Raw genomic sequence first — 25,611 nt, forward strand, 5'->3', positions numbered from 1 at the left:
AATGGGCCCAAGTGTCTATTTCTAAAAGCTCGAAATACCTAAGTGCTGCATTCGAAATTCAGAATATCTAAGTATTATGCAAAGTACGAGGTACTTATCTGTAATTATTGGATTTATTGAAATTTTGGCAAAACGTAAAAGTTGCACCCCTGTTACTACCAAAAGAGGAAAAAAGACTGTACTCCTATCTTCAGTTCTGATGCTGACCAATACTAAACTTGGTCCGGTATTCTTATCGTTATAAAGAAAAAGAAAAAAACTTGGTCCCGTATAGAGTTGGTAAATCTGCGTGTTAAATGTGAACTGGAACTGCTTTGGTTGAGCATTTTCAATGTTCTAAATAAGCTACTGAGAGTAAATTTATGTTACAGTCACGGTTCTGGTCATTCTGGATTTTCACCAAAAAGCGCCGAAGGTTTCCGTGTAAGATCCATCCTGAAACACCAAAGCCGTGTCCCCCGAAAGCCATGAGGCTGAGGACTTTTATGCAGCAACTTCTGGCATTCCAACTTAGGACCCACATGAAATTTGTTGAAAAAAATACTTATTGAACTGACAAATCAACTTTCCAGTGAAGCTTAGCATTGAAAGCTTCTTCAAGTGGCTCCATCAACATAGATCAATCAACACTGGAATGCTCCCAAACATGTGAAGCCCGTGGTAACTGGTGAAAATGGCCCCACTAATTATACCACACTCCAGTCCTGACCTAACCCTGTAAGATTGCCATTTAAAATTCTAAATAGATGGCAACTGGTGAATATGGCCCCACTAATTACATACATTTTAGGCCAAATGACAAGGAGATCAATAAGAAAAGTCAAAAAGTAGAACAAATATTGCACTATTCTAATGCAAGTTGCATATGGCGATTGAGATCGTTGAGGTAGCTAGAACTAGTGTAGTCTTCCAAATCACAGTCATCCAAGATGAGTGCCCTTCCCACAAGAGGCTTTGCCTTTGCTTCTTTTTCCCAGAACTCTACCCCTCCGTCCTCACTCAGATGCTTTACCACCTGCAACCATCACCAACAATCTACATATATCGCTGTTGCTTTGTAGTAAAAAGAAAATTTTTGGTGATTTCAGGAGATGAATAGCATTAATTATTGTTACCCAGTTCATGTGCGGTCGCATGGTGGATAAATGGTGGATGCACAAGGAAGCCGTCGACATGGCTCGCTGCATTTCGGTGATGTTGTAAGCATCTCCCAGACGAGGGTCTACAAGTTCTTTCATACTATTGGCGTCCAATAGTGGCTTTGCCTACAGAGGAAACAAAACGTGGAATAAGTAGGAAATTGTCATCCACAATAAATTAATGGGTCCCGAAACCAGCCAATTATTTTTACAAAAAAAAAATGAAAATATTTTTTTAATCACTGGAAAGCGAATCAGCTAAAGTTACGGGTGAGATAAAGCTTGAGGAGAAGTTGAACAAAAACAAAATCGAACTTTATTCAATTAATCAATTTGATGAAAATTTAAAGAAGGAATGGGCCGGACGAGTCCATAAATAAAATGTCATGACATGACAGATATGGACTCGACAACTAGGGATGTCAATTGGACTGGATTTGGTCCAATCCGATCCAGTCCAAAGTGAGTTCATTACAAATAGACCTGTCCAATCCAGTCCAATGAATATTTTGGACCATTTTGGATCGGTCCAAAGACTGTCTAACTGTTCAAATTCATGTTATTAATTTAGATTGGTTTCAACTCAAACCTGGTCCATTGACATCTATGTTCTTATCTTCTATCAATGGATCAGATATTGGTTTAATCCAATATAAATTCATTATGGATGGACCAGGTCCAATCCAATATATCATATTGGTCCATCCAATCCGTCCAAATTCAATGTCTTATTGGTCCTTCCAATCCATCCAAATTGATTTTGATTTGGACGTAATCCAACCCAAAACCAGTCCATTGACACCTATCGACAACAACCATGAATATCTGATATAAATTAAAAATTGCAGATATGTAGCACCTCCTGATTAATGAGTTCAAATAAATACAGAAGAATCTGAATTATTTAATCCAGATATTGGTAATATATCTGAAGTTCACCAGCGAGTTTCTCTTGGCTTGTTCATATGTAGACCTGTTCATGGGCCGGTGGCCCACCGGCCCGGCCCGACCTCCGAACGGGCTTGAACAGGCTTTTTGGCCCACAGGCTTAACCTCGGGCCAAAAAGCCCGGCCTGCATAAAATTTGAGCCGGGCTCGGGCTTTGCCAAAATAGCTCGGCCCGACCTATAGTTAAACCTAAGTAAAAACCCTATGCGATGTCCATTTGAATAAATTTTTTGATTTGAGAAGGTTGTTGATTCACTTGTAGGCCTATTGTTCATTTAAATAGGGGAAAAAAACATCTGAATTAAAATAGATAATGTCTATTTGAATAGGAAAAAAAAATTGATTTTCTTTTATTAGGTCGAGCTTCGGGCTCGAGCTTCAGGCTCGGGCTTCAGGCTTTTTATCAGGGCCAGGCTCGGGCCCAAGTTCTAGACCCGTTGGTCGGGCCGGGCTCAGGCTCAGGCCTATTATTTTTCTGTTAATGAACACTAAAAGCCCAGCCCGAGCCCGGCCCGGCCCGGCCCATGAACAGGTCTATTCATATGGCTGCATTTGCGAAGAGTGCAGATACAAATTCTAAGAGTGCATTTTTGTCCATGCAAATTTAAAGTTAGTGTAGTTTTGTATTGATAAATTTATTTTATTGCCAAATGTTTTTAGTTGTAATAGGTGTAAATATGAATTTTAGATTGGAATTTATCTTTTTTTTATGTTAACCAACTTTAAGTGCAAATTTTGCATCCATTTTTTTGAATGTAAACTTTGCTCTCATTTTAGATGCAAACATACCTTGAGATTTATGAAAACTGTCACATTCATTGCATACTTACCAAATACCAAATACCAACAAAAGAACCAAATGCATATATGCACCGAACCAACATGTGCACTCCTCCCGAAGAGAACCTAATGTTTTGACACGATTACCTTATCCACAAAACTTTTAAAAGGATTGCTTGTAAACTGTATTTATAACTAGGGCTGCCCATGGACTGTATATTGGTCCAATCCAACTCAGTCCTATATGAATTCATTGCAAATGAACCAAGTCTAATCCAATAATCCAATAGTTTAGATCATTCTGGACTGGTCCAGTTCGATGTCTATAGTCTAGACCGTCCAATCGGTTCTAATTGGTTTTAATTTAGATTAAATCTAATCTAGAACTAGGCTATTGACACCTGTACTCATTATCTTCTATCAATGGACCGAATATTGATTCAACCCAACCAGTTCAATATAAATCCATTACAAATGGACCAGTTCCAAATTCAATCCAATCTAATCAATATTTTAGACTATTAAGTCTAGACTGGTGCAAAATCTTATTGATCCATCTAACCCGTTCAAGATTTTATTCACACGGCTCCAACCCAAACCCGAGCCATTGACACCTCTAACTATAACGCATGTAGAATACTAATAGAAATTGGTTGATGAGAGACAAATAAGTAATGAACCATACCCACATCACAAGGCTTTGGCGACAAGAGTCAACTGCACGTCGACCCGTTATGAGCTCCAGCAGTAATACCCCAAAAGCAAAGACGTCGGTTTTTTCATCGACGATGCCGTGCATGAAATATTCCGGCGACAAGTATCTGACACAGAATGCAAGTACCGTGTTTAATTCGAAATGGTGAAGCAAATCGATGTGATTGGAATCAGAAGCAAGTATATGAATAGAGATGGCCTCACCCGATCGTGCCCTCTATGGGAAAGACAATATGGTGAGTCCACTGCTCTGGGAGCCACTTTGCAAGGCCAAAATCGGAAATCTGAACCAGATAGAGAAGCATCGAACTGTAATTAAGCATCAGAGCTGAAAGAAAGAAATGTAATAGCTATAGAGATAATACCTGAGGTTCATAATCTTGAGTTAGTAATATATTAGAGGCTTTGATGTCTCTATGGATTATACGTCTGTGGCAGCCATGATGGAGATAATTTAATCCTTCTGCTATCCCTAAAGCCACCTTAAACCTTGTACCCCACTCCAAACTCTCTTTTGTGCCTGAAAAATCTTAACATTATTCATCAATAAAGACAATACAAAAAAAAAATGTGAACTTGTTACTTGGATAAATGGGCAATCGGCCCATTCATGTCATGGTCACACCAAATAGTCTTCTATGGCAGTTCTTCCTCTAATTTTTGCAAATCTTCTAATACATAAGATGGTTAGGATCATAAGGATGGCCATATGTGCCAGAGTTGGATCTGATAAATACAATGGACTTTACCTAGACCTGATCTTGTGTGCATAAGGGTCCATAACCCATGTGTCAGGCTCGACACAGAGTTCATTTCTCTGCCTATCTATTTGTGACCACATCAGTTATGTATAGGTGGGTCCTGCGTTAGTAGTGCGCTCCATTCATAGGCAAAAATAAGAACCCACTCAACCAATTAACAATAAACTGCAGGAGAGACCAGATTCAGTCCTCACAAAATCATCCTCACACTGTGTTCACAGCCTTTTGCATGCACTTGCTGTGAACTCGGTATGAGAATTATTTTGTGAGGACTGAATCCAATTTCACTGCAAGATATTAAGAGAGAGAGAGAGAGAGAGAGGGAGGCACATCACCATGGAGCACGGAGGCAAGGCTCCCATGAGGGGAGTACTGGAGGATGAGGTGCAGACCCCCTTCCACGCCAAACCCAAGCAAACGAGCAGCATTTGGGTGATTAACGTGAGCAATAATTCCAAGCTCCGACAGAAAATTGGAGATCCGATCCTCCTCTTTCTTTATGAGTCGTTTCACAGCTATGAACTGACCATCGGATAGGCACCCTTTGTACACTTCTGCGTGTCCTCCTTTCCCAATCAATTTCTCTACCAATATCAATGAAATTCAATAAATAGTTGACAGTTTAATACCATAATTTGGGGATGATAGATAGCCAAATTGATAATAACTGGGTCGAGACAGGGTGCTACTGGGCCGAGGATAGCCGACAAGATGCACTATGCCAGTTGCGGGCATGGCCCAAGGCCCATCGCGGCCTACCGCTCAGTGATTTAAAGATTCCTAACTCAAGGGCATGAGATTTATCTCACCCTCAAAGTTTTGTGTTCTACATATATTTGTATTTGTACTCCTAACACTGAGCCTAATCGTACAAACTACAAATACAAATATGTACAGTATAAATATATATAAAATAATATAAAATATAAGGTTTTACACTCTATATATTTGTATTTTTACTCTAACTGAGCGAAAATTGAAAAGGTAACACAAAAATCAAATCTTGAATAGGACGTAACGAGATTACGCTACAAAAGCCAGCTTATCCCCTACTCAATTAGGGGGAACATTAGACGATTGCCAATGTTTCAGTGTGTGGCTGGGAGGAGCTGAATAAGTACGCAAGGCCAATCATCCTAGAAGTAACTTAACTGATTGTTCTAGTTGGATTATTAAAATTCAATTTAATGTAAGAAAAACATCGTCCGAGGATCAAAATATGTGAGAAACATCATCTGTACTCTATACTCTATAGCACCACAAGGAAAAAAAAGGGAAAATTTTTTTATTAACAAAATCATAAGCCTAACCAATGAGCCCACCTAACTCGGTTTTGGATCCCGTGGAACCTGCCCCAGGTGGCCCTAGCCAAACGAGAGAGGGAGAAACCCTGCCCCAGGTACCCCACCTAAGTACCTAATTCGGTTTTTATAGGTTTCCTACATAACCTAAGTGCCTTACGGATAGGGCTGCAACTTGGGATAGGTTAGCCCGAACTGAACCCAAAAAAAAGGTAGGGATAGGTAGACTGCACTCCACCTCAGATATCTGAAATTACAGACCCCTTCTAATTTACTAGTAATCTTCCTATAAACCGTATCCTGCCGTAGATTTGGCATCAATCCATGGTCAAGATTCACCCCACCTGTAAGGTGGAGCTAAGATTTTTAAGGATGGACTGAACAGTAAAACCCCCAAAAAGTAAGGCTGGGTTGACAATAGGGTTAAAGTTGCAATTGACTCAAACCCGACTCTACTATTGCTATTGTACAATGTATATTATAGTCCTATTACATACTACCATAATCTATTTATAATTAAGCCCTAAATTTAAATGACAAGTTTCCATTAGTAAGTTTTATTCCATAATCTTACTATCGTTAATCTCATAATTCCAGATTTTCAATAGGAGAGGTATCATAATTCATAAGAGAATCATTTAAAACATTAATTTTTTTAATCTTTTAAAGACCGACTTGGAGGCCAAACCATTTTTGCCTCCAAGTCATGTAATATATGTATATATAAGTACTATTTTGTGCTTAATTTATATTTTTAATTCAATATTTTATTTTATATTTATAGAAATGCTAAATTTGCTATTTGAGGCAAAGAAATGGTTTTTTGGCGAGGAAGTATAAATCTCGAAAAATTACCTAAATAAGAAAAAAAAAGATCATCACAACTAAGCGCAAAGTTATGACCTCCGAAATTTTGTATATACATTTAGTGTACAACCTATGCCTAGTCATTGAGTTGAATGGGTCAACAGTCCAACCATTGGAGCCAAGATAATTTTTGACCAAGTTAATGGTTTTTTACTAAAATTTGGGTTTAGGAGAACAGGACCCAAAATCATGGCCAAGCGACAATTTGAACAATTCAACTAGCCGAATCAACAAATAGTTAAAAACACTATTTTTCCACTTTTATATTCAAAATAACCAATAAAAACATCAAATGAGCAAAGACCAAACAAAAATATGGTCAATATACAGTCATAAAAGTTGAGTTTTAGGTCTTAATCAAAGATTAAAAGAATTTGAAAGATTTTATGAGATTTAAGGGGCTAGTATAAGTTCAAATGCAAATGTGCTCAAGTATTATATGATGTAAGGTATTTGAATTTCACTTTTATGACCTGCATCAAAATCAAGGCAAACATCGATTTTATATAGTATAGATGTAAAGTTGGTGTTGGGCCCAACCCGAGTCCATCTCAATCCAAAATCAATTTTGAGTTGGATTGGAGTTAAGGGATTTTAGATTGGGCTAAGGTTAAGATTGGCTAGGTCGGATTGGAGGTTCAGATTAGGATTGACCTAACCTGGCCCCACAATCCCTACTTAAAGAGTGGTAACGACTTTTACACAATTGGGTTGTGAAACAGTGAAAAATGAAAGCCCACATTGCAATTGCCACTGCAATTAACAACCAAAAAAGGGGCCAAAAGCAAGATGGAGTACTGACCCAAGCACGTTAAAGAATAAAGAACGACATGATGGACGGACATGGAGAGAAATCATTCAACTTCAAAGCCCTGAGTGACCTTATAAAGAAGGAAGAACTGAAGAAAATTCTCTCTTTATTAGTCTTTGTCACATGGTGAGTGCGTGGAGACAGAAAATCGGAAACATGTGGCCCCATTTAGGTTATGAGTATGACCTAACCTACCACTTTTGGAAGGAATGTAAACGAAAGAAAGGAGATTGAAATTTGCAAGCCCCTTGTCTAAAGAGCAAACCTGATTTCCATATTTCAGAAAGAAATGCGGGGAATGTTTCAGTCAGTCACTCACTCACTCATAAATGTTCGGTCAAAGAATGGTTCGTCCCGGTCCGACCCGGATTGGGTTAGCCAGTTCCCGTTAATCTCGCCCCGAAATTTTGTAAGACCAAGTCTATAAGTCTATTATAATGGCCAACTCTTTCTTATAGGGTAGGGGCGTAGGGCTCATTAGGCCCACAAATTTGACCAGAACAGAACCCACTTTGGACAACCGGAAAGAATCAATCCAATTGGACTGATCCTGGTCTTTAGAGATTAGCCCATAATGCACGTTCTGTTAGTGCATTGGAGGCCCACCAAAGCTATAAACAAATAAAAAAATGGAAAAAGAATAAACTGGAGTAGGCCATCGTTATTCGCTAATTGCTACTACATGGTCATCATGTTATTCATGTTCCAGTTCTAGAGAGATATGATTCCAGTTTCATGGGCTTTTGGGTAATTTAATTGAGTTTCTAACCAAGCCAATTAGCCAAAGAAAGGAGCAGTGGAGCAGAAACCCAGCAACCAACAGAGAAATAAGAAAAAAAAAACCGTGAAAGGCGGAGATAATAAAGCTAAATTATTGTAATTTATCATTATTATGAAAAAAAGGAGGGAAGTGGAAGGTTTTCTCACCGGAACTGAAATTATCGGTGGCGGCAGCGAGCTCCTGGTAACTGAAGCTCCTCCATGAGGGCTTTGGCACTGACTTCCCCCCACAATCAATCCCATCGTGGGCGCTACGAATCCGAGCTAACTTCCTGCTTAAACTTCTTCTCGACGTCTCAGAGCTCGTTAGCATGGGAAACGTCGAAAGCCTTTTCATTGATTTCTTCTTTATAACATCAAGCAAATTCTTCCACTGTAACCCATGAGACTCCGAAACCACAGCTGAGTTAGGAATCAATTTCTCCGAGGATAAGGAGCTGCAGCTGCTGCTACTGCTGTTGTTATCTGAATCCATTCCCAAAATAGGGATTTCCAATACACCTCTTGGGGAGCTGTGATCCTCATTAAACTCCGGTTTCGTAAGACCACCATCTTCAGATTCCCTTCCTGGGCTTTCCTGGGTTGCTCTGGTTTCTACAAAAACAACAATACGAAGGGGGAAAACAATTTAAACCATTAAAGCTTAAAAAAAAAGGTAAATAAATGAAGGTTCGTTGAAGAACGATGCTTGCCTTCCGGAGAGGTCATTTGGGATTTCTGAGTTTTCTCAATCTAGATCATATTACCGTCCTCTGTTCTAACTTTTGTCATTTGAGGTTGAGCAGAAGATTCAGACAACAGGGAAAAAACAGAGATTTTATTTTCATATCGGCTGTGCGGGATAAGATAGAGGAAGAGTGGCGACGAAGAATAGAAGATTGTAGGGATTAGGGAATATCTCTATGTTTTCTCCCTCTGCTTCCTTCCGAGGTGGTTATTCTCTCTCGAAGCACAGACTCCAGACAGATAAGCAGCAGGCGAAAACTAGCTTCCTGCTTCCGAGTTCCGAGGTGGTTACTTATATATCCTTGGTCGTGTGTTTAGTATCTCCACCAACTCTTTTTTCTATACAAAACAATCCAAGCCGTCCGTTGCTTTGATTTGACGTACGTGGCCAATGCCGTAACAACCGTTTGCCCATGGCCCCACTCTCGACCAAAACAAACCAACCAACGCAAGTAATCCTGATTATCAATGCCGATTTGAGAAAGGACCATCCTCCTCATGCTACGGCCTAAGGGTCCCACCTTGACCAACCAATAAATAATTCAATAATTCGTAACGGAAATTTCCAACCGTCCGATCAATCATCTTCTTTTGTCAGAAACAAACAAGACCACTGATCAAGTAATCTCGCAATTAATAAGAACAGGCATTATCCCGTACAGCTCTTAAATACCGTACTCGGTAGTCAGTACAGTACAGCCGTACAAGCAACATCTGTTCCATTTGGTGGGTTGACATCTCATCGTGCATCGAGAATATCTTCCGAAAGTTATCATTTGAGTTGCTCCCAATACACGGTTCGGATGTGCTGTGGGTCGCCAATCTCATCTCCCATTTGGCCCAACCAAGTTACGATTCTGGTGTTGCTGAGGCGTGCGCAGATCAATGTACTCTGATACCTCAAGGGCCGTTGTTGTTTTTGTGGGCGATTCAAATTTCGAAATTTTCAATCAGTTGTCAAGTGTTGGCGCTTCAGTGCAGCAGATGTTGGATTGATGATCATTAGGATTTCTTTCGATGATTAAGATCGTCTGTTGTTAGCTGCCTCGGATAATCTCACAAACTCCGAATCACGAAAAGAAAATAAAAAGGCTAACAACGGGTCGGGTCTGGGTAAAATAACAACAAATCCGACAATAAATATTAAGGTCTCAGAACCAAATCAGACCCTATAAGGTCTGTCGTCTGTAATTTTATACCCATTGGATTTTTTTAATGCTGGGTTAATTGGATCTGATCTAATAGATCCAATTATAACAAATGTGATGAAAATATTACACATTTAATATATAAATATATATTATATATTTAGGCTTGAATGAGGCCTGAATCGATTCAGGACTGGGCATGGTTTTTGAATCGCCGTTGATCCAGACAGTCACTATTCGGCCCAGAAATCATTTAGGCAATTGATTCTGTTTTATTTCAAATTTGATTTTTGGCCAAAAATCGTTTGAATCGATCAATGATCTATTGACTCAAGTGGTTGAATTGTCAATTTATTCAGAACGAACCATCCATTTAAATCGGACGATTAAACTATGAACCCGAAAACCAATGGACAAAAAGGTTCTATTTCCAAATCATTTTTTAAAATTATGGGACTGGATAGAACCTGTCTGGGAGCAACAACAATCAAGACAATAGATTAAGAACCCAAATTAACCGATCCTAAAATCAAAACTCGCCCAATGGATTTGGGTCCATTAGGTCAGACCCAACCATTGACAGCTCTAATATTAAGGTCTAACATCTAAGAGCCGAAATGGCTGAAAGCAGTGTCATTCAGTTCAGACACTTCAACAAATCATTTAGTTAAAGGAGTTGGTGAACTGAACGGCCCCCATCAGGAGTTGGTGAACTGAACCAGTTATGTGAACCGAAATGTTAATCCCAATAAACCTACTGCACCCTGTAATTTCACATGAGATAGATATGGACGTAGTCAGTAGTCATCCAGATAATGGACCTAATTTGACTGATGAATCTCTAGCTTTTTTTTTTTCCAAAGCCCAGGTGACTATGTCCATGTCCATAACAGTGAAGCACCGAAAGTGCGACAAACGTTTTTGAGTCTTTTTGACTGCTCTATTCTCATTTCTCACTATTCTATTCACGTATGCTAATCTCTCTTTTAGGCTGTCTTTTTTGTTAGAATTTTAGGATATGTTCAACGTGAAACTAAATAAGAGAATAGAGTTGCAAATGGATCGAATTTGAACCATGGTATATTTGAATTCAATTAGATATTGTTTGTATCGAATCTGATCTAACTCAAAGATCTGGTCGAATTTGATAGGACTTGATTTAAATTCAAATCTTATTGGTAAATTGGATCTTCAGATATGATTCGATTCAACTTGTTTTCTTTAAAAATTAATAAGTTATTAAAAGAGAAATAAAATAAAAAACAAAAAATATAAATATTTTGTAACTATTTTCATCACATATATATATGTGTGTGTGTTTTTATAAACAAAAATAAATAATATAGTAAATTTATAAAAATATATATTTATAAATAGATAAATAAATAACATAATATATATTGGATCAGATCTTCTCATATCGGGTAGGGGTGATCCAAATCCAATCCAATTACATATGGGATCATATTATCCAATTCAGACTGATCTGAATTCAACCAAGTAAGATTGGATCATGATCCGATCCTTTTGCACCCATATAAGAGATAAGCATACAATTGAGGGAATTTTTTAATTATACCAATGCCCCATTGACATTTAGAATCCTTTTGATTTGCAGCTAAAATTGGAATCAAAATCCTTCGGAATCAGAATGGTCTATTCTCATAATCTGTTTGGTTTAAACAATAACGTGATTTCATTCCCAAAAGGGAAGGGATGGAATGATCATTCCCTCGAATAGGGGAATGCTATTCCACCAAGAATGAGAATGAGATTCCGATTCTACCCAGCCAAACAATTGGTCATTCCAATTCCAAACCCCTATTCCTGCAAACCATTCAAACCAAACAGAGCCTTAGAGTATAACAATCATTCATTCTATTTTAGTTGGAGACTGTTTTGAATCATAAATCCGTGTGACAGGGTGTTTCGAGCACTAGAAAACAAAGTCTCAACATCCTATAAGTAATGTGTGGTGCTACAATGGATGATAAACACACATTCTTCATCAAATAAGATGCAAGTATAAATAATGATATCTGTCTTTCAAGCATAAACCGTGTTTTAATTCAAAGCATTGCAAGTTGAAATTTCAGAAATATGCAGTACTCTTTCTACATCAATATCTCAACTCACCCTATAAATTTTTAGTTCAGTTTGTGCACATGAGATTTATTGTTGTAGTTTGATCAGTCAACTAAACCTACTTACTTTATTTGTTTTAAAAATATGAAATTGAGGTTGGAATTGATAAACAATAAATGAGTATCGATTATTTAAAACATGGAAGTATTCCACTGCTCATAAGCGTGAGGCATGGTTTATAATGCAAATTCATTTCATTCCCTTCCATTCAATGTTGAAAGTATTGAGAATCTTGATATGCAAAATTTGCCTATTAAGAGTTCCATTAAAGTAACTTTTATTTATTTATTTATTTATCTTGTTATAATTTGTTGTCAATTGAATGTCATATATCGACCTGTTCATAGGCCATGCTGGCCCAGGTTTGGGTCAGGCTTTGTTTTTATATTAACAAAACACATTTAAGCTCGAGCCCAAGCCCAGCCCAACGATTGGGCATAAGTCTTGAGCCTGAGACTGGCCCTCATATAAAGTTCGAAGTCCAATCTAAAAAAAAATAGGAAAATGATTTTTGTTATTCAATAAAAAAACTACTTTATTTACACCAAAATACCTCAAAACCCAAACATAATGAGCAATCTCACTATGACTTTAAAAAAGAAAAGAGGAACAAAGAAAATAACATATATATATATATATATGTATTATCAAGTCAGCCTCGGGCTCGAACTAGGCTTTTTTGAGAAAGTCCGAGTCCAACTCGAGGAAAAAAGACATGTCTTGTGTTTTGGGCCTGAGCCCAAGTTCACGAAGTCTAAATTCACGTCCAAGCCCGACTTGGACCTTATTTCTATTTATTTTCCTTTCCTACTGTTTTTCTCTTTATTTTAATTCTTTTTCTTATTTTTTCTTGTGCTCTTTTCTCCCCTCCCCACCCTTCCGTTTGTTTATTTGAAAAAAAAAAAAAGTATGAATATGGTCCCATGGAAGTTTTCTTGACTAAATACCCCTCGTCTTGAATCTTGCATTACCACATTTTTGTTTCTCATCGTTAAAGTCCACCAATTAAATCCTCACACAATAATCTTAATGATATGTAAACTTGTATTTTTAAGACATACCTACAAATTAAATCACATTTTCTATCTATGTGATAGGTAAGCAATTCAACCGTTATGACCCATGATGTCATAAATAAATAATAATAAATTTTAAAATAGAAAAAAACAAGAATATTAAGAATAAAGAAACTTTGTAGAAAATTTTGGCACATTTCTATTACTGCGTATTTGTGATCATATTAAAAGAAAGACAAGTATGACAAATACTTTTTTTATTAACGAGGAAAATGGAACATAAGAATTTAAGAACAGAAAATGAAATCATTTTCCTACTTGGATGGTGGGTTAGTGGTTCAAACATTGAGGTCAAATGTGTCAATTAATGACACCATGGTTAAAAATAAAAAGAAAAAATACAAAATACAAAAATGTATGGAACAATTTTGACACATCTATAATACCATGTATTAATCATATTAAACAAAAAATAAGTATGGTAAAACTAAAGTTATTTTTATTAGTAATGTTGTAAATGAAATATAAAAATTAAAACCAATCTAAAATTGAAACCAGTTGGAGATGTGTTTGGGACCATTGTTGACATCAGAAAAACCGACACCACTTTAAAGTCATATCAACAATTCGGAATTTATGAGAAATATTAAAAAAAAAACATGTACAAATCGATTATGCAAATTGGGCCTAAATGAAGAACTGTCATTTTCGATAGTTCCTCATTTATTTATTTTTATTTATTTATTTATTTATTTATTTATTATTATTATTATTATTATTATTATTATTATTATTATTATTATTATTTGCGTTAAATGACATGGGATCCAACATAGAGCCATGAAAATGTTGCAACAATGAAAAAAACCACTATTGGGAAATAGTTCCAAACAAAACATCATTGTTGATTTCTTATAAACTAGCTTATGTGACAGCAATGGAAACAAACTAACAAATATTACTGATTTATGAAAAATTAGTGATTTATGAAAAAATCGTAATGGAGGATTTGGCAATAGCATCAAACAACGCCTTGGTATCTAGAGGCGGGTCAATATTGTAATTTTCCAAATCAAATGGGTAAATCCATGATTTCGCAATTAAATTAAATATTAAAAAATAAAAATACACAAAATATAAACTTTGTAAAATATATTTGATGCATCTCTAACGTTATATATTCAACATATTAAAATAATAAAAATAAGTGTAAAAATTATATTACTTTTATAAATGATGGGGATGGAATACAAAATTCAAAATCAACCCAAAAGCAAAATGTTTTTTTGTCCATATAGGTGGTAGGTTAGTGATTCAACTGTTTAGTTCAAATACATCGATATAAGATGTAATTATTAAATAATAAAATACATAGAGTTCTAGGAAATGTATAAATATGTTGACAGATTTGGACATATATCTAATATTATATATTCATTATATTTAAAAAACAAGTGTGATAAATAAAAAATATTTTCATTAATATTGGAAATGGGGTAAAAATTAGGAAAAAATAGCATTGTTATCTAAATATTGACCCCACTAACTAGGTCAAATGGCTAAATAGGTCACCATGTTAATGATTATTTTTGCAAGCAACTAGGTTGGTGGTAGATGAACCTATAATCCTGATTGGGTATGGATTGACCTGCTTAATCAATTGAGTTGACCACAATATATAAAACAATGCTTAAAAATATATTGAAATTGTATTTTCTTCCCAAGCAAGTAGGTAACCCTTATTATGTCACAAGTTAAATACAATAATAAGAATATATATATATATATATATATATATATATATATATATATATATATATATATATATTTGTATGTAAAACTTATAGAATACATGAGCATGTCATTAACATTATACATTCTGCATATTAAACGATAAGGGGAATTTTTGACCAATCAAAACCTCTCTATAAATACCCCATCGTTGGTTATCACTTTTATGACATCGGTTCATCTATTGTAAGGTTTTTATGGTACCATGTCCTTTTTTTTTCCGTACCATAATCGAACTCTAAACAAAAATATGTTTGAAAAATGAGACTTATTATTAAAGATGGGGATGGGTGAAAAAAAAAAAGGCCTTAACATGGCCCGTTGCCCTAGTCAAATAAGTCAATAGTTTAACTAATAAGGTCATTTGGTTGTTAACCAAATATCTCTCTCCCTCTCTCTTTTTCTCAACCAAGTGATCTGGCTGGAAATATATTTAAAAATTTGTAAAAGTGACAAGTTAATAAATCCAACCATCTATTCAATCATTAGTTAAAAAAAAAAAAACTTTGATGCAAATTATAAGAATAATTGAAGATAGGTCTTGAGTTAAATGGCAACAAATCCACTGATACACCATACTTTGATTTTTTCCCTTGTTGTATGAGTTCAAATAAAAATATTATTATTATTATTACCACCATCATCAATAACCACAATAACAACAATGACATAATTTGAAACTATGTATGATGCACATACACATTCCCTAGTACATATAATGTCCTTCAAATGAGGATGTTTTGAATAGAGTTAACTTTGGCTGTTGGCACTCAACAAACTATTTTGTTCATATCGCTTTTAGGTTGGATACGTTCATAATTCATGCCCATGTCTATCATTATTGATGGTGCGCAATCCGGCCGGTCCTATCTACCAACGATCTTGCCTCGGGCTGGAGTAAAAGGTGCTTGAAACGGAGGAGAAAGCAAGTAATCTCCGGGGAAAACCCGGTGAGAATGCTCTGAAGCTCACGTTAATATTTCCTCAAAGGCAAGATAAAAAACCAGATGGCGCAAAGTTATCACCTACCTCTCTTCTTGGGGGGAAGGGGGCCTTTTATAACCACTTTGCACACTCACTCCCAAGCTCCTGTCAGGTCGGGTATGATTACCTCTGCGCTTCTGCCAGTTCGGGTGTCATCACCTCTACAGGGGCAGAACCGCCACTGCTCTCTTTGTTGGAGCCGTCTCTGTAACTGGAGATAGCGGTGGCAGGTGGCCGTTGAAGTGCGGCTTGTCAAGCGTCAGATCCCATGTCAGTCAGGTGCGCCGCCTCAGGATATGGACTCCTTTGGTGTCAGGTACGGTATGGTTGTTCAATTCGGCGTCCTGGGGGCGAAGTGCCGGAGTGGTGTGCGAGGTGAAGTCTTGAGTTCGGATAGAGGTGTGACCCGAACTGCCCTGGGGCGGGCCAGTTCGGGTTGTTGCCCTTTGTGCTCCTCGTAAGGCCCGGGGTCAAAGGGAGAGTTCGGGTTCCTTGTGGGGAGTTCGTACCGCTAGTTCCTCCTTTTGGAGCTCGCGCCTTGGACGTACTATTGTGCCGAGCTGTTGCCTTTGCCACGTGTTGAGTGGTTACGAGGTCGGGCCAAATCTTCCTTCATCAATTGCCCCCCCGACCTCGTAACCACTCAACACGTGGCAAAGGCAACAACTCAGCACAACAGTACGCCCAAGGCACGAGCTCCGAAAGGAGGAACCAGCGGTCCGAACTCCCCACAAGGAACCCGAACTCTCCCTTTGACCCCGGGCCTTACGAGGAGCACAAATGGGTAACAACCCGAACTGGCCCGCCCCAGGGCAGTTCGGGTCACACCTCTATTCGAACTCAAGACTTCACCTCGCACACCACTCCAGCACTTTGCCCCCAGGACGCCGAATTGAACAACAGTACCGTACCTGACACCAAAGGAGTCCGTATCCTGAGGCGGCGCACCTGACTAACTTGGGATCTGACGCTTGACAAGCCACACTTCAACGACCACCTGCCACCACCACCTGCCACCGCCATCTCCAGTTACAGAGATGGCTCCGACAAAGAGAGCAGTGGCGGTTCTGCCCCAGCAGAGGTGATGACACCCGAACTGGCAGAAGCGCAGAGGTAATCATACCCGACCTGACAGGAGCTTGGGAGTGAGTGCGCGAAGTGGTTATAAAAGGCCCCCTTCCCCCCAAGAAGAGAGGTAGGTTATAACTTTGTGCCATCTGGTTTTTTATCTTGCCGTTGAGGAAATATTAACGTGAGCTTCGGAGCATTCTCACCGGGTTCTTCCCCGGAGATTACTCGCTTTCTCCTCCGTTTCAAGCACCTTTTGCTCCAGCCCGAGGCAAGATCGTTGACAGTTAGGACCGGCCGGATTGCGCACCATCAATTGGCGTCGTCTGTGGGTAGCGCTTCTAAAAGCCTTCCTTTAAAACTCTTATAACCCCATTTTTTCCAAGAAACCCCAACACTCATGGCTTCTTCCAGCAATGCCGGACGTAGCACGGAGATGAACGCCCCCAGGGAACAACTTCAAGTCCCCGTGGTGTGCATCGGACAATTCACCATCCCCCTTCCGATGGATGGGATCCCCAGCCTGAATGCGCCACGAACAGTGGCGCCAGCGAACCTTCCCGCCGTGAACGTCCCCTTTCTTCTCCCTGTTGAGACAACCTTTACCGAACCAACTATTGTCCCCCTGGCGACTAGCCAAAGCCAGTTTGACGACTTGATATAGTGCATGCAGGCAATGCAAGCCCAAATGCAGCAGTTCAATCAACATCAGCTCCAGCAACACCAAGTACTGCACCACCTCACTCAATATCACTATCAGCAGCAGTTCCCCCAACTGCCTCCTCTGAACGAACCACAACTTCCACCTCGGCACCCTGCTCCAAAGCCGGTTAAGCCCTCCCCTCAAGGTGGACGCCATCACCGAGGAGAAGCCTCCCAACTTCAGAACCCCCCCAAGAGCCAGGCCTCATCCCCAGGCCAGGGGGAAAGAAAAATCACCCCCGCCTCGCAGCTCGCTGGCGGGTCGGGAACCTCGCCCGCCAAGTCAGTACCTCGGCACTCCAAGTCTGAGCTCCCGCCCACAGAGAACCGATTCAGCATCCTAGCGGCGGACTACCAACATTCCGGGCCCATCGAGCTCGGCAACACAGAGGCTAGCAGCACCAGTACCAGGCCCACTCAGCAACGAAGACGCCGGCGAAGTCGCCGAACTGCCACCCGTATCCTGCCCGAGCTCAAAGGTAAAGAAGAGACAAGCTCGGACGAGGTAAAAGCTGCCCCTATTCTCTCGGTTCCTTCCCCCTTCTCATCAGAACTCCTTGCAGTTCCCATGCCCAGAGACTTCAAACTCCCCCTTTAGACAAGTATGATGGGTCCTTCGACCCCAACGACCATGTTGATGCCTGTCCCAAATACACCTAGCAAGGGCCAGTGAATCGTGCATGTGCGTGGCCTTCACCACCACCTTCAAAGGGGTGGCCCGCACCTGATACAGGAACTGACCCCCGGGTCAATAAGAAGTTGAACCCAGTTCGTGCAGGTCTTCACCGCACACTTCGTTACCAACAAGCGGTGCCCCAGAACCGAGGAACGCATCTTCGGAGTAGTCTAGAAGGAAGGAGAGTCCATCCAGGGCTACATCAAGCAGTTCAATGACGCGTGCTTGCAGATACCGCGACTAGACCCCGCGGTGCAGCTCGCGGCGGCCAAGAGAGGAGTAACACACAAGGAGTTCAAATGGCACATGGTAGCTAGCCAGCCTGTGACCGTAGCCGAATTCCTCAAGCTCGAGGATAAGTTCATGAGAACAGAGGAAGAGATCAACCAAAGGACCGAAAGCGGGATCGAGAAAAGGAAGAGGGAAGGCAAGCCCTCCAACCCAGATGACAGAAGAAAAAACCCGACCCGGGAGACGAAGCCGAGCCAGCCGTTCCGAGCTCCCTTAGCAGCTCGGACAGACTACACACCCTTAAACACCAGGCGAGCCGAGATCTTGATGACGACCAAAGATGCCCCATACGTAAAATGGCCACCTCGCCTAAAAGGGAACCCAAACGAGAGAAACAAAAACTTGTACTGCAGTTTCCATAGAGATCACGGTCATAGTACCGAACAGTGTAATAATCTCCGGGACGAGATAGAGGGACTCATCCGTCGCGGGTACTTGAGAAATTTTGTAGAGCATAATAATAATAATAATAATAATAAGACAGGTCGGCAAGGGGAGCACGGTAGGGACGCCCCCGAATCCAGCAGCAGGCCGGGCGAACCGTCGCAAAGACAACCTCCGGAAGAGAGGCCAGTTCGGGGAACCATCCACGTGATAGTGGGAGGTTCAATGGTAGCAGGTTGTACTTCGGCGGCGGCCCGGGCGTCAGTTCGCGAAGCTGCCCGAGAAGAACATAACCCTCCGAAGAGGCCGAAGACGGAGGAACCGATTTTCTTCATGGAAGACAATGCGCAAGGGGTCCACTACCCTCACGATGATGCGCTTGTCATAAAACTAAGGATCAGCGATTTCGAAGTCAGGCGCGTACTTGTCGATTCGGGCAACTCGGCGGACATTCTCTTCAAGTCGGCGTTTGACCAGTTTCAGTTGCAGAGAAGTGAGTTGAAGCCCGCGAACACTCCTCTGGTGGGCTTCAGCGGAGAGGAAGTCAGGCTCCTCGGGAAAATAACAGTACCTGTGGAAGTCGGCACATGGCCTTGTGCGAGCAAACTCAACCACGATTTCCTGGTGGTCGCAACCCCCTCCCCATACAATGCCATAATAGGGCGGCCAATCACGCATGTCCTACGGGCAGTGGTCTCCACCTACTACTTGGCAATGAAGTTCGCTACAGACTTCGGTGTGGGGGTAGCGCGGGGCAACCAGCTTGAGTCCCGCAAGTGATATGTTGCCGCTCCGAAGGGAGAAACCAAGGTGGACGACGACCTCGAACTGGAGCAGCATACGGAGCAAGGCGAATAACAAGCTGCGCCCACAGAAGAAACAGTCGCAATCCCAACTTCAACTACGGACCCAATTCAGATGCTACAGATCGGTGCTTCCATCTAGGAACCTCTACGATCTGAACTGGTAAGTTTCTTACTTCAAAATTAAGATATTTTTGCATGGTCCGCGACCGATATGCCTGGCATTGACCCCAACCTTATAACTCACAAACTTAATACTGACCCTGTAGTCAGACCCATTAGACAGAAGAAATGCAACTTAGCCCCAGAGTGCTGGAGAGCGGTCGACGAGGAGGTCGAAAAGCTCCTCGTAGCAGAATTCATAAGGGAAGTTCATTACCCGAGCTGGGTAGCCAACCCGGTACTGGTAAAAAAGGCAAACGACAAGTGGCGCATGTGCGTCGACTACACCGACCTGAACCGAGCTTGCCTGAAAGATTGCTTTCCCCTCCCTAGAATTGACTGCCTAGTAGACGCGACCTCGGGACATGAGTTGCTAAGCTTTTTGGACGCCTACTCGGGCTACAACCAAATCAGGATGGACCAGTCCGATGAGGAAAAAACCACTTTCATAAACGAGTTCGGCCTGTACTGCTACAAGGTCATGCCCTTCGGACTGAAGAATGCTGGGGCGACCTTCCAAAGACTCGTGAATAAGTTGTTTCAGCCCTTAATTGGCACGAAGATAGAATGTTATGTAGACTACATGGTCGTCAAAACACAGTTTTCGAATGAATTAATACAAGACTTAGATTCTGTCTTCCAAATTCTGCGTCAATTTAGCATGAAACTGAACCCAAACAAGTGTGTCTTCGGAGTCACAACGGATAAGTTCCTAGGGTACATTGTCAACCGGCGTGGTATTGAGGCCAACCCGGACAAGATAAATGCCATCCTAGATATGAGACCACCTAGAAAGGTAAAAGAGGTTCAGAGGCTAAATGGCCGAATAGCCGCTCTGAGCCGCTTCATGTCCAAGTCGGCAGACCGTTGTCTGCCTTTCTTTAAAGCAATCAAAGGCAAAGGGCTCGAAAGGACCCGAGACTGTCAGCTCGCTTTCGATGAGCTAAAAAACTACCTCGCTAGTGTGCCGATCTTAACCAGGCCCGAGGAGGGTGAGGTCTTAGAGCTGTACCACTCGGCAAGCGACTAGGTGGTCAGTTCGGTACTAATAAAAGAAGTAGATTGGGTCTAACGACCCATCTATTATGTTAGTAAAATTTTGCAGGGAGCAGAGACGAGATACCCGCAGATAGAAAAGCTGGCATACGCACTGATAATTGCAGCTCGGAAACTCCACCCATATTTCCAGGCTCACACTGTCATCGTCTTGACTGACAAACCTATGAGGCAAGTCTTACTCAAGCCCGAGGTTTCCGGTCGGCTGGCGAAGTGGGCCATTGAGCTCAGCGAGTACGACCTCCAGTATAAGCCACGAACTGCTATTAAGGCCCAAGACTTAGCAGATTTTATCGCCGAGTGCACGTTCAGCCTCGAAGTCCCTAGGCCGGTTGAGCCCGAGATCCCCAGTTCGGGTGAGCCCGGAGCTCCCAAGCCAATAGAGTCCGAACCCCGTGAAGTAGCAGCCAGGGTGGCATCTCTCCTAGTTAGGCCAAACGCGAACTGGGATGAGGAGTTCGGATGAGGAGCCTTAGATCCTTCACATAGATGGCTCCTCGAACCAACAGGGTAGCGGGGCTGGAATAGTCCTGCGCGGCCCGTGTGACACGAAATTGGAATACGCACTACGCTTTGAGTTCACGGCATCCAACAACAAGGCAGAGTATGAGGCATTGATAGCCAGGCTGAACCTAGCGCAAAAGGTAAGTGCAAAACACATAGTTATCTGCAGCGATTCTCAGCTTGGTGTCAACCAGGTTACGGGCGAATACGAAGCACGCGAGCTAACTATGATCACCTACTTGGCAAAAGTAAAGGAGGCTCTGCTCAACTTCCAGTCACACTTCATCAGGCAAATCCCGAGGTCAGAAAACACTGAGGCCGACGCCCTGTCCCGGTTAGCCAGCATCAGTCACAACGCCATGAGAACCGTGTACATAGAGGACTTACCTCGGCCTAGTATTCTCGGTGGGGCAGAGGAGGTCGCTCCCGTCCTTGAAGCAGAGCCGAGCTGGATCGACTCACTCGCGAGCTTCTTGCTAGATGGAACCCTCCCTGCGGACCGCAATGCAGCCAGGAGGGTGCAGCGCCAGGCAGCCAAATATGTCATAATAAACGAACGGCTGTACCGACGGTCCTACACGCTCCCCTACCTGCGTTGCTTGCGACTTGCCGAAGCCGAGCTCGTATTCCGCGACACTCATGAAGGTCAGTGCGGCAGACACTTGGGGGGCAAAGCCATCGCCCAAAAGGCACTTCGACAGGGGTACTACTGGCCAACGATGAAGGCATAGGCCGTTGAGCTCGTCAAAAAATGTGACAAATGTCAAAAGCATGCCAATATCCACCATCAGCCTGCCGCCGACCTCAAGTATCTCACCAGCCCATGGCCCTTTGTGCAATGAGGCATCAACCTCCTGGGGCCATTTCCGCCAGCAACAGGTGGGAGGAAGTTCCTAGTGGTGACGGTAGATTACTTCACAAAGTGGATAGAAGTTGAACCTCTTGCAACAGTTACAACTTGAAACGTACAGAACTTCTTTTGGAAGAACATAGTATGTCGCTTTGGATTACCTCGGATATTGATCTCCGACAATGGCAAGCAGTTCAAGAATATCAAGTTTCAGGAATGGTGCCAAGATATGGGGATTCGGTAGAACTTCACATCGGTTGCGCACCCGCAGACAAACGATCAAATAGAAGTAATGAACAGAGCTATCCTCCGTGGACTGAAAGCGCGACTAGACCGAGCTAAAGGGTTGTGAGTGGACGAGCTACCAATTGTTCTATGGGCTCACCGAACTACGGAAAAAACCGCCACGGGAGAGACCCCCTTTAACCTCACCTACGGCACTGAAGCGGTAATCCCGGCGGAGATCGAAATACCTACACTGCGACTAGAAGTATACATCGATCAGACAAACGGAGATGAGTTACGTACCAACATCGACCTACCGGACGAGGTAAGAGACCTCGCGTACATCCGGACCGCAGCTTAGCAGCAAAGAGTAGCTCGGTACTACAATGCCAGAGTAAAAAAGCGGAACTTTCGCGTCGGCGACCTGGTCCTCCGTAAGATCATGGCACCCGAGCCCGGCGTGGGCAAACTTGGACCGAATTGGGAAGGGCCCTGCCGAGTAAAGAGAGCGCTCGAGGGGGCATACGAGCTCAAAACTTTAGAGGGCAAGCAAGTACCCCGAGCGTGGAACGTCGTTAACCTGAGACGATACTACCTATAGATCACCAAGCAAAGTGGACTAAGTCGCTACCAGAGCCTTAAGGCTAAATGCCGAGCTAACAAGGACCTCGACATAGGCAAGCAAAGGCAAAACAGGCCGCACGAGTGCAGTAACCCGGGCAAAACGGATTGGGCATATGGTCTGTTTGGCCATACGGTTAGTTCGGAAGAAAGAGTGACCAACACTTAACCAAAAGAAAATCTTTCCATTGCAAAATACTTTGTGTACATTTCCAAATATATATATATATATATATATATACCGAGCCGGAGGTAGTTCTTCACCATCAGAAGGCACTTCAACGATACCCGAAGGTCCTGCCTCATCCTTAGAGTCCGGTTCACCGTCTGCAGCGTTGGCCATCTCCTGAGTAATGCGCGAAGTGGTTATGGCGCTAATATCGAGCTCGGGGTATGTATTCTGGATCATCCACCGGCTCAGTTTAAAGCCCCTTCTGTACGAGCCCACCATCAGGTCGTCAAAGCACGACGAGGCGATATATTCATCGACGACCTTCTTCTTGGCATCCTCGATGCCCTGAGAAAAGATCTTTGTCCTCTCCCTAATATCCTCTTGAAGGTATTCAACCTGATGCTGCAAGTCCAGCCTCAAGTCCGCCATAGGCTTCACCACCACTCCCACGGCCTCGGTATCTCTCTAAGACCTCGCCAGCCTGGTCTATGTAGCGCGAGAAGCCGCCTCAGCGCGGGAAGCCTCTTCGGCAGCTCGTGCCCGCCTTGAGCTCCTTTCCGCTTGGGCCGATAAGGCATGGATAGAAGAATTCACCTACCAAAAGGAAAAATAACAAATGTTCAAAAGAGCAATAGCAAGGAAGATAATGACAAAGAGCCCGACAAGAAATCGCTGACTTACCACCATGGCATTAGTGGCAGCATGACAAGCTACCTGGTTCAAAGGAAGCTCAGTCCATGCTGCAACCTCCTCAGGGTAAGCGGCCTCCCTACTTTTTTGAAGAGCGTGGTCGGCGACAACACGCTCCTGAACTCGCCTTGGCCTCCCGAGCCTAAAGGACCAACTCGCGTATAAGCAGACTCAGTGTAAGCGGGAGCCCCCGTATAAGCAGCCTCGACGTAAGGGGCCCCTGCCGCTTCTTGTACTGGAGGGGCCATCTCGGGCTCTCTGGGCGGATCCACTGACGGGTAGTCTGGTACCTCGGGATCCGCATCTCGGGGCAGCTCGGCACGAGTTCGTTTGGCGACTCGCTTCCTCCTCTTCATGATGTGAAACAGGTTCCCACCGCGAGTCTTCTCTGCGTCCATCGCACTTGCAAAAAGAGCTCGGCATCAAGAAAATGAAAGAACAGAAAGCAAAACAAAAGGCAAGCCTCTGAGTAAGGAACCTACCCGAACTCAGACCGGCCTTGATGAGATTGGCCTCCGTCAGATAATGGTGGCATTTTAGCCCAAGCCGTGCCCATTCTCGGAGGCCCTTCGCCGTCTCCCTATCAAGCGTAACACCAGCATCAGGGGCAGCCATCCCCCACCCGGTTTGGAACGGCCACCCCAATGCACTTCGCACCCCGAAGTAGTCCCGTTTCCACGCCGGGACCTTGTTGGGAAGATCGTGTAAAAGCTTAAACCCCGGGCGAGGAGACAGGTAATACGCCCGCCTACGAGCAGGAAGGGGACCTGCTTGCTTCTTAAGCATTAGAATGGAAAAAAATATCTCCAGGTCTAAAGGCAAGATCTGTTCGCAAAATAGGGAGATGGTCCCCACCAAGTTACGAATAGAATTGGGGTGAAGCTGACCGACAGTAACGCCGAAGTGGTTCATAACCTCGACAACGAGGGGGTGGAAAGGCAAGCGCAACCCAGCGACGAGTTGCTCCCGGAATATCACGATCTCATCGGGACCGTGTTCCCAAGGGAAATTGCCCGAGGGTATAAAGTAAGTGTACTCCCTAGGCAAGTTGAACTGGGTAATAAGGGAGTGAAGCCCCTCAGGCGTCATGGTCGAGGGCCCAAACTTGTCTAATGTCCGACCTCGACGGGAGGAGGACGCCAAACTACCCGAGGCGACTCGGCCTACGGGTTCGAACTCTTCCTCGAGCTCTACCTCGGGTTCACTAGAGCTGTCAGGGGGATGCGGCTCGGTTCGTAGAACCTGCATCTGACCCCCTCGAAGAACTGTCTGAGCTATTCGAGCTAGACATCGGGAGGAAAAGGATTCTAGGAAAGTACTCACCCAGAAAAAGCAAACGGACTACGGGAACTTGAACGCGAGCTAAAAACTTGGATGCGAACTGAAACTTGGACGCGAGCTCAAGAAGCAAAACGCAGGATAATGACAATGAAAAGCGACTGGGGTCCCCCACTATTTATACCCACAATAACCGAAAATCAACGGTTCTGATCAAG

The 25,611-nt window shown here is 42.6% G+C and overlaps 1 protein-coding gene across 1 annotated transcript; it reads right to left on the minus strand.

Annotated features, from left to right (window-relative positions):
* Positions 1-544: 544 nt before the first annotated feature.
* Positions 545-9,101, minus strand: LOC104595513 (receptor-like cytosolic serine/threonine-protein kinase RBK1). Its single transcript, XM_010256266.3, has 8 exons — positions 8,794-9,101; positions 8,249-8,695; positions 4,678-4,926; positions 3,947-4,101; positions 3,786-3,865; positions 3,553-3,688; positions 1,116-1,265; positions 545-1,015 (listed from the first exon to the last, which is right to left on the minus strand). Exons 1-8 carry the CDS (start codon positions 8,807-8,809, stop codon positions 845-847), a joined length of 1,404 nt encoding a protein of 467 aa, XP_010254568.1. The 5' UTR covers positions 8,810-9,101; the 3' UTR covers positions 545-844.
* Positions 9,102-25,611: the final 16,510 nt, after the last annotated feature.

Source organism: Nelumbo nucifera, chromosome 5 (genome assembly GCF_055504915.1).
Source record: "Nelumbo nucifera cultivar China Antique chromosome 5, China Antique-T2T, whole genome shotgun sequence".
Classification (NCBI taxonomy): domain Eukaryota; kingdom Viridiplantae; phylum Streptophyta; class Magnoliopsida; order Proteales; family Nelumbonaceae; genus Nelumbo; species Nelumbo nucifera.